The sequence below is a fragment of the Coffea arabica genome, chromosome 2c (genome assembly GCF_036785885.1).
Source record: "Coffea arabica cultivar ET-39 chromosome 2c, Coffea Arabica ET-39 HiFi, whole genome shotgun sequence".
NCBI lineage: Eukaryota > Viridiplantae > Streptophyta > Magnoliopsida > Gentianales > Rubiaceae > Coffea > Coffea arabica.
In genome coordinates, this window is record NC_092312.1 from 10,420,656 (window position 1) to 10,436,393 (window position 15,738).

The following is a 15,738-nucleotide window of genomic DNA, read 5'->3' on the forward strand; positions in this document are numbered from 1 at the left end:
CATATACAATTAAGATTATATGAAACTTTAACCACAAATTAATAAGGGCATAATTGAAATGACAACAAATAAGATCAAGGCTATACTTTTTACATAGTAATGACCAGGTGGGTTGGTTCGCAATCCGTTGTTCAAGCATTGGGAGCTTCTTTTCTGTTCTGAAGGCTTCGGTAGAGCTACGACGTTTTCGAGGTTTTGACTTTTTAAGCACAATTTACCTAATTCTTCCATGTTAGATACATGTGAAGGTAACAAAGGATTGATTCTGAATTTCAGACCATATGCTTCAATTCTGATGGTGAAACCTTTCAAAGAAGGCGTCCCACGGTTTACTAGTGTCTGCCCACCAAACATCTTTATTCAATTGGCGTTTACTCAATTTAATGAATCAAGACAACGCTTCCTCGCTACTGTATTATGTATAGTTGACTCCAACGATTGTCAAAGTCTTGAACACATTTATTTCATGTCAGATCCTCGCACTGAATCGGGCTCTTACGTGTGGTGTTCTGTGAGATTTTAGTCTGAGAATGATTTATGTTGTGTTATCCATTTCAATAGTGTCTCCACTCCCAACTGCCTGTTGCAGTTCTACTCGGTAATAAATCATTGGAGGGATGCGTAATCAGAAATCAGAACAGACAGTTTGGTTACTTCAACAAAGACAGTGAGTAGGTGAGGTTCAAATTTCACTTGCAACGAAAAAAATTTAAATGTTGTGTCATAGGACTCCCTTGATCTAGTTGGATCTGTATACCCACTAACCCCCTACAAATGTATCGTTGGTCTAGTAAGTTATACAAATATATCGTTGCTGACAAAAAAAAAATAAGAATAGTGAGTGGAAAGGCAGAGATAGAGATCATGCTCGATAGTTCATTCAAAATTACTTCCATGTTTCCATTCTCAACAAAACAGATAAATTTACAATGAACTCCAGCAAGAAAGGGGGAAAAAGGAAAAGAATTATATCAAGTGTATGATTTTTGTATCTTAAATCAACAAAGATGTATGAATCTCTAGGTATCAACTAAAAGAAGCAAAAAAAAATCATGTATAAACAGAAAATTCTTGTCGAATTCAATGACCTATACAATTCTGCTTTTGCTGGAGGGCATTCCTCAACTACCGGCCATCAAGGATAGTTACCGTAAGTTGGTTTACAGTGCAAGATTCATCTTGTCTACTTGAAGATGAAGTTGTATCATGGGGCCTTCTTCCAAGGCAAAATCCGGGGTGTTTAGGCTGGGGCAGTGATGCACTTTCACTGCTTAACATCAGAACCACAGTTCCCATGTTCGGTCTATCTTCTGCATGCTCCTGCACGCAAAGTAGACCCACATGTATGCATCTCATTACGTCAACAGTGGAATACAGTTCACCTGCTGCTGAATCCATTAGTTCTAATCCTCTGCCTTCCCTCCACAGCTTCCAAGCCTGTGCGATTTTATATAATCTTTTTGTCAGTGACCACAATTTCATCAATGCCCTTTTCCTTAGGAAAGAAAAGTTTATAGAAGTATGGATATGTAACTCTTTGTTTTCAATGCAACAATTTAACACACAAATTTTGAATAAGCTAGACTTACATGTGCAAGAAGATTGAGTTGGTTGTTCATATGGTAGAATCCTCTGTTCTTCTTACCACTCACTATCTCCAAGACTAGAACTCCAAAACTGAAAACGTCAGATTTAATAGAGAAGACGCCATCCATTGCGTATTCTGGGGACATGTAACCGCTGCAAAAAAAAAAAAAGCGTCCAGGATATAGTTGTAAGTGGTAGTGCATTAATGTTAAGCCGAATGCTACCAAGGATTTGCATCTGCTGCTTACTATGTTCCAACTACTCTTCTTGTGTTTGCTTCTGTCTCATCTCCTCCAAAAATTCTTGCCATGCCAAAATCTGAAATTTTGGGGTTCATTTCTTTGTCAAGGAGAATATTGCTTGCTTTGAGGTCTCTATGAATAATTCTGAACCGTGAGTCTTGGTGTAGGTAAAGAAGCCCCCGAGCAATCCCACAAATGATGTTGAAACGCCTTTGCCAATGGAGCAACGAGCTTCTCTCTTTATCTGAGCAAATTAGGCATACATCCATCAAAACTAGTTGTCGAGATTTTGAAGAAATTATAACGCTGCTAAGTGCGTGCCAATAACAAAAACCATATTGGCAAAACTACAAGAACAGCAGACTTACTAAACAAGATTGAATCCAGGCTCTTATTTTCCATATATTCGTAAATGAGAATCTTCTCTTCCATGTTGATGCAACAACCTAAAAGGCGAACTAAATTTCTGTGCTGAAGCCTAGCGATCAATCTAACTTCGTTTTTGAATTCTTCTATTCCTTGCCCCGAGTTCTTGGAGAGCCTTTTCACTGCTACTTCTTGATCTTCAACCAACATACCCTGATATCATCATTAAGACATTGTCGCAAGCTCTTCTTTTGACGTTGAAAGTACTTCATTATATCAACTCCTCGAATCATAATTGAGACATACCTTATAAACACAACCAAATCCACCTTGTCCTAGCTTATTCTTTTCAGAGAAGTTGTCTGTAGCCAATGTTATGGTGCTAAAATCAAATAATGGAAGCTCAAGTTCCTCAGTGGTGCTTTCACCAGAATGATCCCTTTTACTGGGAATAACTGCTGCTTTCAACAGAAGATCTTGACTTCTTTCGCGTGAACCTGGAGAAAATGAAAGCAGGCATTGTTAAGTATTATGCAATGACTCTTGAGTATTTAATAATACCACTGAAGGTTGGAGAAAAATTTGCAACTTTTTAGTTACCTCTATGATCTATAATGCTCTTTTGGACATGTTGCGATTTCCTCTTCCAAACAAAAATTATACCTACTACTGAGAGCATAAGAAGAATACCGGCTGCTATGGCTGTCGCAATGATGATCCTAGTTTTCTTGTCAGAGTCATTTCCAGAGCCAACATTACCAGCCTGATCTGAAATCCAAATGGAAAAATCAGAAATATTAGCCCGCCGCACGTTTGAACATCTTAATCAACACTAAAAGAGTGCTAAGGCAGTGCTGTAGTGCGGACTGACTGAACTACAACAAGTATGCCTTCTTTCCCTTATTGCAGGAAGGACAAAAACTGGATGGTTATGTAACTTAAGCAGCATGTATGAAGTCTTGATTCATTGGACAGTACATGTTTACCTCTTGTGTCATTATCCACGCTAGAAATAACATCAGGAGAAATGCCGATTATAAATCATGGAATTCCTTTCATACATGCTGACTGAAACTAGCCAGACTGCCAGAGGATGGTACAAAGAGTAAGGATCATAGACTTGGACTAAACTGTTAGGCTCCCATTAAGATCACATTGGAGGCTTATGTAAATCCGGTAGTGTGTGATTATAATTATATGTATTGTCGGTTAAGGACGGTAGCCCTTGGCAAAATAGGCATTTACATTGCTGATTATTTAACATTCAATCTTGGTCTTTAGTAAGATATACAATTCGTTCTTACTTAACTAGTCCTTGCTTCCTTAAATTATCAATTTTCTTCTATGTAACATTTACTCCCTAATTACAGGGGTTAATCTGCAATTAAGCCTTCCCAGACCAGTCCATAGTCCAAGTTCTGTGCATGGAAGTTGGGCCAGAGCCCAATACCTTCCCGCGTGCCCAGTATTTTCACAAATCTAAGCCCTTCGACATCCAGCTGCTTAATTTATCGCTCATTAACCTCATCATCCCTAGTGATCTTCGTAATCAAACCACTAATGACATCACAAGTTCTTAAGCTCAGTTGTAATCACTCATAAAGCAAAAAGGAAAAATAAAAAGTTTTTTAAAAGCTACTTTATCAAATAAAAACCATAAAAACGTCTTGGCCCAACTGGAAATTCTATTTTATCAAAAAGGCAAAAGATAGCAATTAAGCCCGAAGCAAAAGAACAAATGCAAGTTGGTTAATACATAAATTCATTATTTTCGGAAAAAAAAAAAAAAGACTCACAATTCCACAAATGCAAACTCATAGTGGTTACTTAGTGTGCCTAAATCATAGATCAGCTTAGGGGAGGGGGGGGGGGGGGGAGGCGAGGAGACTTCAGTGTTAGCTTTTCTCTAAAAAGTTTTGAGATAAACTTAAATGTGAAAAGTTTTTCTTTTGACTTCCAAAGAAGATTATATTTTCTTGCACTTAAATGTCAAAGTTGTAAAAATCCATCCATGAGACTTGGACCATTTTATGGCCTGAAATTTATGGCGACAAATAAATATTATTATTGTTTTTGGAATGAAATATTATGCAATACAGGACTACAGGACAGTCAGTCTGTTTGGATAGTGAATTATTTATATAAATTTATTGACTTGCATTATAAATACATTTTTTATTTACTTTTTTTCACATATATCGCATAAAAAAGTACTGAAGTAGTTTTAAAAAGGAAATCGTCCTAAATAATCTACCATCCAAACACAATAATATATGGATTGCAAGTCATGCTCGGGCAGCCTTGTTAGTTAAGTGCCGCTACTTAACTTACCAACCCCTGCCACCAGGTCAACAACGTCGGCCAATGGCGGTTGAAGATTGGGTAATTTTCAGACCCTTTTCTATTTCTATGGGGTTTTAGCAGAAGAAACATATGAATTGAATTAGGTCCCGTCGCATTCAGGTGAGCGTTAAATATAGACTTATTACTAAGAGGGCCCGATTTATTTGAAAATTCTTGGTGGGATATCTCCAAAATCGAAAATTCAGCTTGAGCCCGCCTCTAGAACGTCACGCAGCTATTCAAGGATTCCTCGTGGACCCAAGAAACTACTACATTGCATGATTTATGACCCTAATATTATTATTGGCTTAGCTCTAATCATAGCGATTTGATTTGCATAATGTTCAACACTAATTATGCACTAATAGACCCTTTATATTGATCCTGACTTTGAGTAGATTCCAATATTGTCAGTTATCAATTCTTGAGCACTCTTATGGCAAAGGAAAACAAAAAGAATTTTTGCGTTGTAAAAGAAAAGAGAGAAAGGTATTACTTGGAGAGAAACACCCTTGTGTTTGGCATTTGTTGCATCTAGTCAATTTGTGATGGACATAATTATGTATTATCATTTCGAATTAAGATTTTTGAGGGTGGATTTGAAAATAAGAGCGCCACTTCACTTCAAAAAAAGTCTAGTTTGTTGTTTAGTAGTAGTAGTAGTAGTTTTATTAGACACGGTAACTCAAGAATTAATTTTGTTCGGTGAAGTCAAGGATACTCCGATGGGCTGACTTAACTGCTTCAAAATTAATTGATGGGTAAGAATTCCTATGTACCCTGAGTTTAGTACTTCTTCAATTTTCACATTAGTTCAATTTTCTTTGTCAAGCAAATCATGTTGGACGATTTTTAACCAGTTTATTAATAATATTGGCTTCTGTTTTGTTCATGCGATTTCACCATTTTCTTCGACTAATTTTAAGGCAGCAAAATAAACTCAAAACAAATCCTCCACAATATCCACCTAGCTAGCTATGAACATAGTAGTGTATTCAGAATTTCTACCTAACTATTCAGTGCAAGAAAGCAAATCCCAAATCTGAAAAAATTCTGAACAGTGAAGGAGGGGCCTTTATAAAAAGGCTCAATGCCAAAAGCCTAAAACTACTTGCGACCGGGTGCTTGATGTAGAATTTTAGATGGCGACGGGCGGGCGGGCGGGCGCCACCACGATTGATATGATACAGTAGTATATTTGATACGATTCCCCTATCTGCTAAATACTTCTCAATAAAAGATTAAGATGGCGGGCATGTCAAGAGAAGTATAGCTGGAAACACTACTAATGAACGATTATCATTCTTAGGTCGCTGTTTTCTCAGAAAAATATGCGATAGCAGATAGGTATTCTTCAATTTTCCACTTACCAACTTCATCAATTTTTCAAAGCGTTGCACCAAACGTTTTGTTCTCACATTAAAAATTAAAAACACTTGGCGAGAACCCCACTGCCAATACACATAAATAATTATGAACAAAAATGTTAACTTGACATTAGTCAAAAATAGGTGAAATTGGTTTTTTTTTTTTAAATGAAAAAAAAATTCCCAAGTTTTGCATAAATACCCGTCGAACTTTTTTCATTTCTGGCAAATACACTTGAAACTTTCATTTTCATTATCAGACCCCTAATATCGCCGTTAACCACCCCAAAAACTTTTTAAACTCTATTATATTAGCACTATAGTAGTGAAATTAGAATCTAAAGCGTATTTCCTTTCATCTTAGGAGTTAAAGCAAGATACTTTATTTTTTCCGGGGTCTGTTTCCATTCTTTTCTCCTCTCTTCCTTCTTCTTCTTTCCTTAGCAGTCAGCACACCCCCCCCCCCCCCTCAATCCTTTCTAAAATATAAGTACTAATACCTATGAAACATAATGGACGGCTAATGCAATTATAATTCGATAGGCAATGCATTTATGGCCGAAGACAAATTAGTCCAACATTCTGGCAAAAATTGAACCGAACGCATCAAAATTTGCAGCTAATTATATTGAAAGAAACGTACCTAAATCTGAAGCTGCCACCCGAACATATAGATCTTGGCCACCTTCATCCGCCGCATACAGCCTCATATCAAGAAGGTCCGTGGCCCAAATAGCACATCCAGAACCACCAGCTGTAAGATTCGAATTAGCGTAAGCCGTACAAGAACAATTTTTCCGGCACATCGTTTCACAGTCGGCTAAACTCATGCCGGAGACCACAAGCGTGCTAGAACTCTCCGGCAATTTCATGTTATGCAACGACAAAAACCCGTCATTCCTACAATCCAATTTATGCTTCCTGACACATCCATCGGATCCATCTCTCAGATTCCAAGCCTGTGGATTTCTGGGCTCAAATCCCTGCAGACACTTGCAAACTGGCGAAGCATTTGTGTCACATACACCATAATTTCCACATTCTTTGTAGGCGTCGCACTGATCTTTTCTGGCGTACCAAAAAAGGTTCCATATTTTGCTATCATCTATCCAAGTAAATCTCTGAAGACTTCCAGTAAAAGACACAACCAATCTTGAATACAATGATGCATTATGCAACTCGAATGAGTAATATACCTCGTCTTTAGTGTTCACAAATAAAAAGGTCATGACAGGACTACTGGCCTTCATTTCTGGGACACCGCTAAATCTGAGGCCATTCCAGGGTCCGCTGCGGTACGATTTGTTGCCTTTATTCATCAAGAAACATTCAGGGAACCCATGAATATCAAGCACAAAACTGTAGTCACCTGAAGATGGATTATCGGCATTTTTCCACGATGTCAAGTATCTGTTTAGGCCAGTTTTCGCGTCCCACCCGAGCTTCATCCCAGGTAACAATGTATCAGTGGGGTGATCAAAGCTTTGCCAGAGATAATTTTCAGGATCAGCGTCGTCTGTGTAACGTAGTATGAAATTTCCAGAGTCTAGCAGCTGTGCTACAGTGTTGCCTACCCTGGATAGATTTGAGGACCATATTGTATTTGCAGCTTGATCAAGAATTTGGATGTTGCCATCATCACCAATCTTCAACAGCCCAGATGAGTTTGTCAGAGGATTGTCTCTGTTTGCTACCCAAACAATGGTCTTGCTCGTTAGTATCTTCTTGTACCATATTCCAACATACCATTTGTTTGAATCTCCAGGTCTGAAGAAGCCTAATTCAAAATTTTCACCGGATGAAACTAACGTTTGGTCTTTGGTCAGGGGCTCTGTTGAAGTTAGGACGTCAAAAGCTACGGCAAAGTTTGTAACAAACAGGGCTAAAGAGCCGAAGAAGAGGAAATTTTGGAAGAAATGAGGCTTGATGATGATGCAGCTCATTCTTCAAGGGTTCTGTCTAACATTTGGATGTTTAATTTTCTCTGGTTATCTTCTTGGTGAAGACAGGTGAGATGGTTTTTTAGCAGGAAAGCATCGTTAGTTGACTGAAGATTTTCCTCTTTGGGGTCCGCTTTGGGCTTCCTTTGAAAAGGAAACATCGTGGGCATGTTTTCCGTATCTTGTCGGACAAATACTGCTATATGGTTCTTGCATTTTGGCTGTGAAACACGAATAAAATTCAAAACATGCAGTGGGTAAAACATAGTTGGATTTTCTTTTGAAAATACAATCAAAAGTTTGGCATAAAAATATGACTTCAACAAAATTACTCATATAAATTTATATTTGAATGGTACGAATATATTTAAAAGTTACAAAACTCAAAATATAGATAAAATTACTACAATTTTTAAAGATTAAACCGCTTCTAATTGTTGTTCTTGTGTATCAAATATTAAATTTATTAAGGTTGTGTTTGGATTGCAGATTTTCAAAGAAAAATTGCTATGTTTTTCATGGACACATTTTTCAATCACTTTTTTATTTTATATATATCAAATCGCCACAGCAATTTTTGTAACAAAAAATCCAAAAAAAATGCAATCCAAACAAAGATTTTATCACCTTATTATGTTTACATGCATAAATCCATAAAGTTATGATATACATAGCTACTGCTTTATATATAATTGGGGAGAGATGTCATTATTATTACACAAATTTTAACATTTTTTTCCAAACTTAAAGTATAATTTGAGAAGTATACTGTGCCAAAATTTGATTATGTATTTTATAAGGTTGTATGAAGAATATAAATATTTTTTTTAAAGTATTATTCAAATGTAGGGTAAATTACCTTTTATTCCCCTGCATAATTTGGTACTTTACCACATAATTCCCTGTAGTTTAAAAACTTATATATAACTCTCTCATGATTTGGATTAAAGTGCTATCGCTAATTTTTTCATTAAAATTAACGGTCAATAGTAAAAGTCAAAGTTAAACTAATAAATTGACAAATTCACCTTTTTCACTACTTGTTTTCTTTTTTCTTCCTTCTCTCTCTCTCTCTCTCTCTCTCTCTCTCTCTCTCTCTCTCTAGGGAGGAGAAGAGATTATATTGAAAACCTATATTTTGGCTTATAAAATCTAATTTTCTCCAAATACAAAAGAGATGGAAGGGAAATTAAAAAAAATAATCAAGAAACAAAAAAGATGGAAGGGAAATAAGAAACAAAAAATACAAAATGTTTTTTGACTATAAATGTCATTATAGTTTTTTAAACCAAATATTTAATGGTATTTTCTAGTTCTTGTTTATCTATTTTTATTTCAATTTCTTCTTTTTTATGTTTGGAGGAAAAAATAAATAATGAAAAGGTAAATTTGTTAATTTATTAATTTAATTTTGACTTTTTACTATTAATCATTAGTTTTAACGAAAAAATTAGTGGTTTAAAACTAATGGTAACACTTTAGCCCAAATCATGAGGGGTTTATCTATAGAATTTTAAATCATAAGGTGGGTGTGTAATAAAGCACCAAATCACATGGGGATAAAAGATAATTTACCCTTAAAATGCATAAATACAACAATTTTTTGAATTATACATATCGACGAGTACTTACGGACTTGGACTCAAGCCATATAGTATTCACGTTTTATTTCTTTTTTTTTTAAAGATTAATCATTTTTATATCCTTAGTGTAACAAATTTTGTACACTATTAGATTAGATGCATGAATCACACTAACTGCTATTCTATTATATGTAATGTGCATCTAATGCCACTTAGTCTAAAAGATTCTTAAATTCGTGTAGAATGATAAAAAATATACATATCCTTATACTATATAAGAACGAGTTTAAGACTAGATTTCAACCGCAGGGGTGAGGCTATTTTGGAAATGTGAGAGTGTTTGAAGAGTAATTGGAACATTGAGTACAAGTCATTATAACTTTAATTTCACTATAATTACTTATATAACCTTTCAGACATTTAAGGTTAGGGGTAGGTTTGGTATGTTACAATATTTGGTGTCAAATTGAGTATCAAGTACAACTGAATAAAGCTTGTATTTTGATAGAATTACATAAAAGTCCTTTTAATCATTTATTATACTAACATCCAAGCTCTCCAATTTCCTGAAATATTTCTCATCCGTTAAGGAATTAATTGGATGTTTATATAATTGGATTTTAATTACAATTAATTAACTTAATTATTATCTGAACAATCATTATCATATTTATGTCCCCATGTTTTTTTTTTCGACTCAAAGTAATTGATTTTTGCGGAATGAAATAAACCTAATCCCAGAGTTAATACCAAAAGCCGGCAACTCTTGGCACAACCCCAGGGACTTATCTACCCAACTAACCCAACCCCCCGACCCGATGTGGGATAAGCTACTCTAGGTGTTCCCAACCTAAGCTAAGAACCCCGGCACATGAACTAACCATGCTAATCCTAACGAGCAGTTTGTCTTTTTTCGACTCAAAGTAATTGACTTTTGCCGAATGAAATAAACCTAATCCCAGAATTAATACCAAAAGCCGGCAACTCTTGGCACAACCCCAAGGACTTATCTACCCAACTAACCCAACCTCCCGACCCGATGTGGGATAAGCTACTCTTGGTGTTCCCAGTCCCCATGTTTAGCCGATACCCTTTCTTCTTTTTCGGTTTCACCTCTTTGATTTTATTATGACTATTAAATATTTGGTGGAATGCATAAATTTTCCTTTAAATTGAGGTGAGTTCTTTAGGTTTGTCTTCTTAGATTGTAGTTTTTTTTCCCTGATGATTGGTTTATTCAATAACTCCATATAGTTTGCCTTTTGATACTTCTAATTTAAAAAACTGACTAATTGTATTGTTTTTCTCAGTAGATTCCAGAGATTCTGTCTTTGGTCAAAATACAATTTGAGATAATGTTGTCACTTTCTAAAATAATCAAAAAAGCAATTTTATCATCTTCTCCTCCTCAACCAAGGTATTATTTCTTTATTTAAGACAAATAACCTTATTTCTCATGAACTTTCTCCTATTATTCTTGACTCCAGGAATTTGTTGACTACATTCCAGCAATTATGGTTCAAGTAGTTATTTTTTCATGTAATATGATTTGGAATTCAGCTTGTGTTTATTTTAATTGGGAATTTTATGATTGTAAAATTTATTAACTTAGAATTTTGTATTTCATTGAAACTAAAAAAGAAAATTAATCATGCTACATAATACTAAGATGTCATTTGCACTCTATTTGCTTTCCATGTTATGATCTCGTTCTTGTATTATACTGTTTATATAGTTTGAAATACAAAAATTTTACTTTTGTGCTATGTAAAAGAATTTGTAGTGGAACTTGATGAGTTTAAATACTTTACCTACAACGCCATTTTGATTGCATTGTATTAATTCATTTACTCATAATTGTATGTTGTACAATGATAAATAATGTTTCTTGATTTGATTGAAACAACCATTATTCATAATTCAAACGAGTCAATTAAGTAAAGATGTTATATTGGATACTTAAACAAGTAAACATTGAAAAATATTATTAAGCAGTTTCTACCTATAGTTTGCAATTCGAATTCATATGAGGAGTTTCTTCTGATTTTACTTGCCATTTTCTACAATTTCAAATTTAGAAAATATTATTTGCACCAATTTTTTATAATCAAGATAGTTTCAATTCAAATTTTTAACAATTATGCAGATTTGAACTTATTTATGAGATTATAAAGAAATGCCCCTAGTAAAAAACATCAAATCTGAATAGTTTTTACAAAACTTTGAAAAAGACCACTTAAGTTTCTTATCTATCTATCATTTTTGGGCATTATTATCTCTGTAAGAAACATGTGATTAAGTCGTATTATACCCACTAAATTATATAAATAGTTAGTAAAAAATAAAATTATTTTAGATTAGATTGGACGCAAAGTGATTGATGGATAAACTTGACTTGATAATTCAGGTTGAGCTTAAGTCAAGAGAGAAATCAGAAGCATTGCCTGAGAGATCTTTCACGAACATATATAGATTCGAGAGATGAAGGGTCCAATTGATACTTTAAAATGTTTTATCATCTTGGATAAGTTTTAGAAGAGATCTTTGAATACTTTTCAATTGCACTTCAAACATTCTTATATTTTCAAACTACTCTTATCTTTACGGTTGAAATTCAAATATAACCTTTGATCACAACGGATTCTTATATAGTATAACAATAAGGATGTCTTATTGCACATTATTTGTATTAACTCACTATGTAACTTATGATTTTTCTATTAAAATCACATGATAAAATCATCATACTTTAGTTCTTATACTACAAAATATTAAACAATAATTATTAATTATCTGGAATCACAAGCACCTAATTCCCGCCCGTCGCGCGGGCTATTTCTCCCTAGTACATGTAATAAGTAGCAGTATAGTAATAGAATTACTTGCCTCCCGCTAATTGTTTTTTGTGTAAACGCTAGGATGGATAGAGCATTACAAGTTATGTATAGGTCAGTTAGGGATCGTAACTTGTAAATAAATAGCAAGTTTTCTTTCATAAGGAAATCATACTATGAATCATGATTGAGAATAATATCGTATGATGTATTCTAATATAATTTATTGAAGACGTCATTAATAGGAGATACTTACTAGCTAAATGTCAATTAATCAATCAAACTATCAATCAACTTAGAATAAGTCATATGGATCGCATATGTCGCAATTCTAACAGTTTTGAGCATGGTTTGATTTGGAGCTAATTAAATTGCATATATTGCATGGATTAAATGTTTTGGAGTGAATTAGGACAGAAGAATTACTTCCTAAAATTGAATGAGATCATTTCCAAAATGTAATTGCTTAAATTTTAATTTACAGACTCATGATCAAAAAGTTTTTCCCCCCTCAAATTATTTAGACTTGTTATAACGTTTGGTCATTTTAAAAAAGACTATGATTTTTTTTTTGCACAATAATTTTTATGTTTTCTGTAAAACATTTCTAATTGCCTTTTAAATTAACATATATCAAATTACTACAGTATATTTTTCTAAAAAACTCCTAAAAGTAGCGCTCCAAACAGGACCCATAAGACAGCATGAAAAGTTTCATCCGAAAGCAGTCTAAAGGAGCCTTTATAATTTGAATGCTACTTGAACTTTAGTTTTAAACTTTACCAAATGTTAATGTGACGGGCTGAATTTTAAGGGGAAAGAGATTGCAGGTGGTCCCAGACGTTAACTCTGATTGGCAAAGAATAAGAGAAAAAGTTTAGTCAAGTCGGGGGCATCTCTCCTAAGAAGTATTTGATTATTTTTGTCCACATTAACTTTTAAATTACTCAATTGGACACCTTAATGAAAAGATAAGGTACTTGTTACACATATTAGGAATTGATTTTTGAGACGGCTTAATTTGAATTAAAATAGTACTAGAATTTGAACTGTTTTGACCTTGTCCAACTGAAAATTTGTCTGTTTGGATTGTTATTTTTAGCAGTTTTAGTAAAAAGAAAAATATATATTATCGCGATTTGATGTATACGAGATAAAAAAATAATTAAAAAATATATTCACGAATAATGTAATGAGATAAAAAAAATAATTAAAAAATATATTCATGAATAACGTAACAATTTTTTTGGGTAGAAAATCACAAACCAAACTATTGTCCAATAAGAACGGGTCAATTTCTTGAATTGACAACTACAGAATACAATGACCACGAATTTTTTGACACACAACACGATATGGTACTTAAATGAAAGGCAAGAAATATTAATAGTGTCTTAAGTTACCTATGAATGATAAAAACAAATTACACCTTTTTTGTGCATTTTCTCTTTGATTTGCCGTTACATTCTTTTTAAGCAACATGAGATGATTTATACATGAATTGATTGAAAGACCCACACAAAGAGCAAGTAATACAAAGGTTGTGTTTGGATTGTATTTTTCATGATTTTTCATGAAAAAATTACTGTAGCGATTTGATGTATGTGAGAAAAAAAAATAATAGAAAAATATGATCATAGAAAACGACGTAATTTTCCGACGAAAAACCGCGACCCAAACAAGGCCATCGGGAATTGAAATAGCATACTGTGCCAGCTCGTGAGCTACACTATTATATTTCCTAGGAGTCCAAGAAGCTTTCCAGATTGAGAATTACTGAAGACCAGTAACAATTTATCATCAATTAGAACTCGAATGCTTGATTGATCACCTTCTTGACACTGGATGGAGTTAAGGATCATTTGAGCATCACCTTCAATGATAACGTATTGCTTAAAGGTTAATGAACGGGCTTAATATTGCCTATTGCCAGACACAGAGTCGAAACAGAAAAAAATTGTGTGGTGTGACTAAAATTTCAAAAAGAAAGAACAAAACTTAGTTTGAAGCGGAATGATTGAGTAAAATCCAAATTAAATATGAAGGTTCCGTAGTAAGTAAGATCAAGGCAATCCAAATAGAGAAAACCATTCCATACGTCCTTCGCAGAAGCATGTTATTTGTCCTCATGCAAATATCCATTTGTCACCAAGAAAGCAAGATTGAAGAGGTTGGCAGTATTATTGGCGACTTTGATTGTCGATGGAAGTTACGAACACGCAGCCGGCCAAGAAAGAAAGAAAGAAAGAAGAGCACGCCTCTTCGTTGGGATGGAAAAGGGTTAGGTAAAGGGTGCTCGTTCTCATTACTAACTACTAGCTTTTTTCACTGCAGGAAGCATTTTTGTGTTGTTATGAATAATATAGTTTACCAACCATATCGATTTGGCAGCTCCTTGAGCAATTTATAAATCGTCCATCTTTGCCTTTTGGAATTTTCTAATGTTTGTCGGATCATACCTGAATTGATCCACGTTTTTTTTAACATTCTCGAATATGATAATTTTTTTTTTAATGTTTAGGGATATTCTGAGATCATTGCAATCCAATGTAAATTTAAACTTGAGAAAGATCACAATAAAAAGCATATATTGTGAATTTGAAGGGTTTTCCAGTGTTTGGTAACTGAGGTTTTTGGGTGTTTGTCTAAAACTTTACTGTAGTTTACTGTCGAATTTTTTTAAAAAAATTTTTGAAATGTGTAAATTTTTGAATATTGTGAAGTGTACGATTTAAAAACTTTGAAAAATTTTTTGAGGTTACTATAACTAAAGTTTTTAAAAAATTTATAGTAAATAAACTTGACAAAAAACTTAAGTACCAAACTAAAGCATTAGTGTGGCAGGTCAAGGTCGTGAAAGATTTACTAATGAAATACCCACATGAAAACCCATTTACGCCGCAATTTAGACAAAAGCGGAATTGTAGTGTCGGAATCTGAAGTAGAAAGGGTATATTTTAGAAGGTAAACTGACGCCTCCAAGAAATTCATTAATCTATCCAAACTCGTTTTAATTGTTGATATCATTGGTTGCATTAATCTGGTCGAATTCCACGCAGAATTTTCTGTGTCATTTTAATGGTGTTGTCATTGGAGACTCTTTGGGTTTCACATCCAACAAACTCTTCAGAGGAAAAACAAATCAACAAATGACAAAAATAATTGGAACTGACCATGAAGATTGTTGTACAAATAGCCATATAGTAATTAATGGGAGACTAACGGGGACTGAATCACATCCTAATTTAAGGAGGGAGGTTCAACTGGACCTACGAAGGACTAAATCACACCCATATGAATTTTTAAAAAAAATCACATATTGTGATAATTGACGGGATGTCATATTTAAACTTTTGATTTCCCACTCCATCAAGCCTTAATTATTAATACTTAAAGGTGGCTTAAAACCAGAATGGAAGACAAGTATTTAGTCATACTGGAAAGGTAAAGGCTGTCTTTCTTTATTTGTTACTTCT

The 15,738-nt window shown here is 34.1% G+C and overlaps 1 protein-coding gene across 2 annotated transcripts; it reads right to left on the reverse strand.

Moving 5' to 3' along the window:
• Positions 1–875: 875 nt before the first annotated feature.
• LOC113725888 (receptor-like serine/threonine-protein kinase SD1-8) lies at positions 876–8,022 on the reverse strand. 2 transcript variants are annotated; one of them, XM_072074282.1, is made up of 7 exons: positions 6,549–8,022; positions 2,886–2,963; positions 2,502–2,692; positions 2,198–2,408; positions 1,836–2,073; positions 1,590–1,740; positions 876–1,437 (listed from the first exon to the last, which is right to left on the reverse strand). In XM_072074282.1, the coding sequence occupies exons 1-7, from the start codon at positions 7,846–7,848 to the stop codon at positions 1,126–1,128; spliced, it is 2,481 nt and encodes an 826-aa protein (XP_071930383.1). In that variant the 5' UTR covers positions 7,849–8,022; the 3' UTR covers positions 876–1,125. The 2 variants fall into 2 exon arrangements, with proteins under 2 accessions (XP_071930383.1, XP_071930382.1); XM_072074281.1 differs by having other exon boundaries at positions 2,796–2,963.
• Positions 8,023–15,738: the final 7,716 nt, after the last annotated feature.

Excerpts from the sequence above, each read along its gene's own strand:
- LOC113725888 (XM_072074281.1), bottom strand. The coding sequence starts at position 7,848 with ATGAGCTGCATCATCATCAAGCCTCATTTCTTCCAAAATTTCCTCTTC. Across the intron at positions 2,964-6,548 it reads GGTGGCAGCTTCAGATTTAG|ATCAGGCTGGTAATGTTGGC; the intron begins GTACGTTTCTTT and ends TTTGGATTTCAG. Across the intron at positions 2,409-2,501 it reads GATTTGGTTGTGTTTATAAG|GGTATGTTGGTTGAAGATCA; the intron begins GTATGTCTCAAT and ends TGATGATATCAG.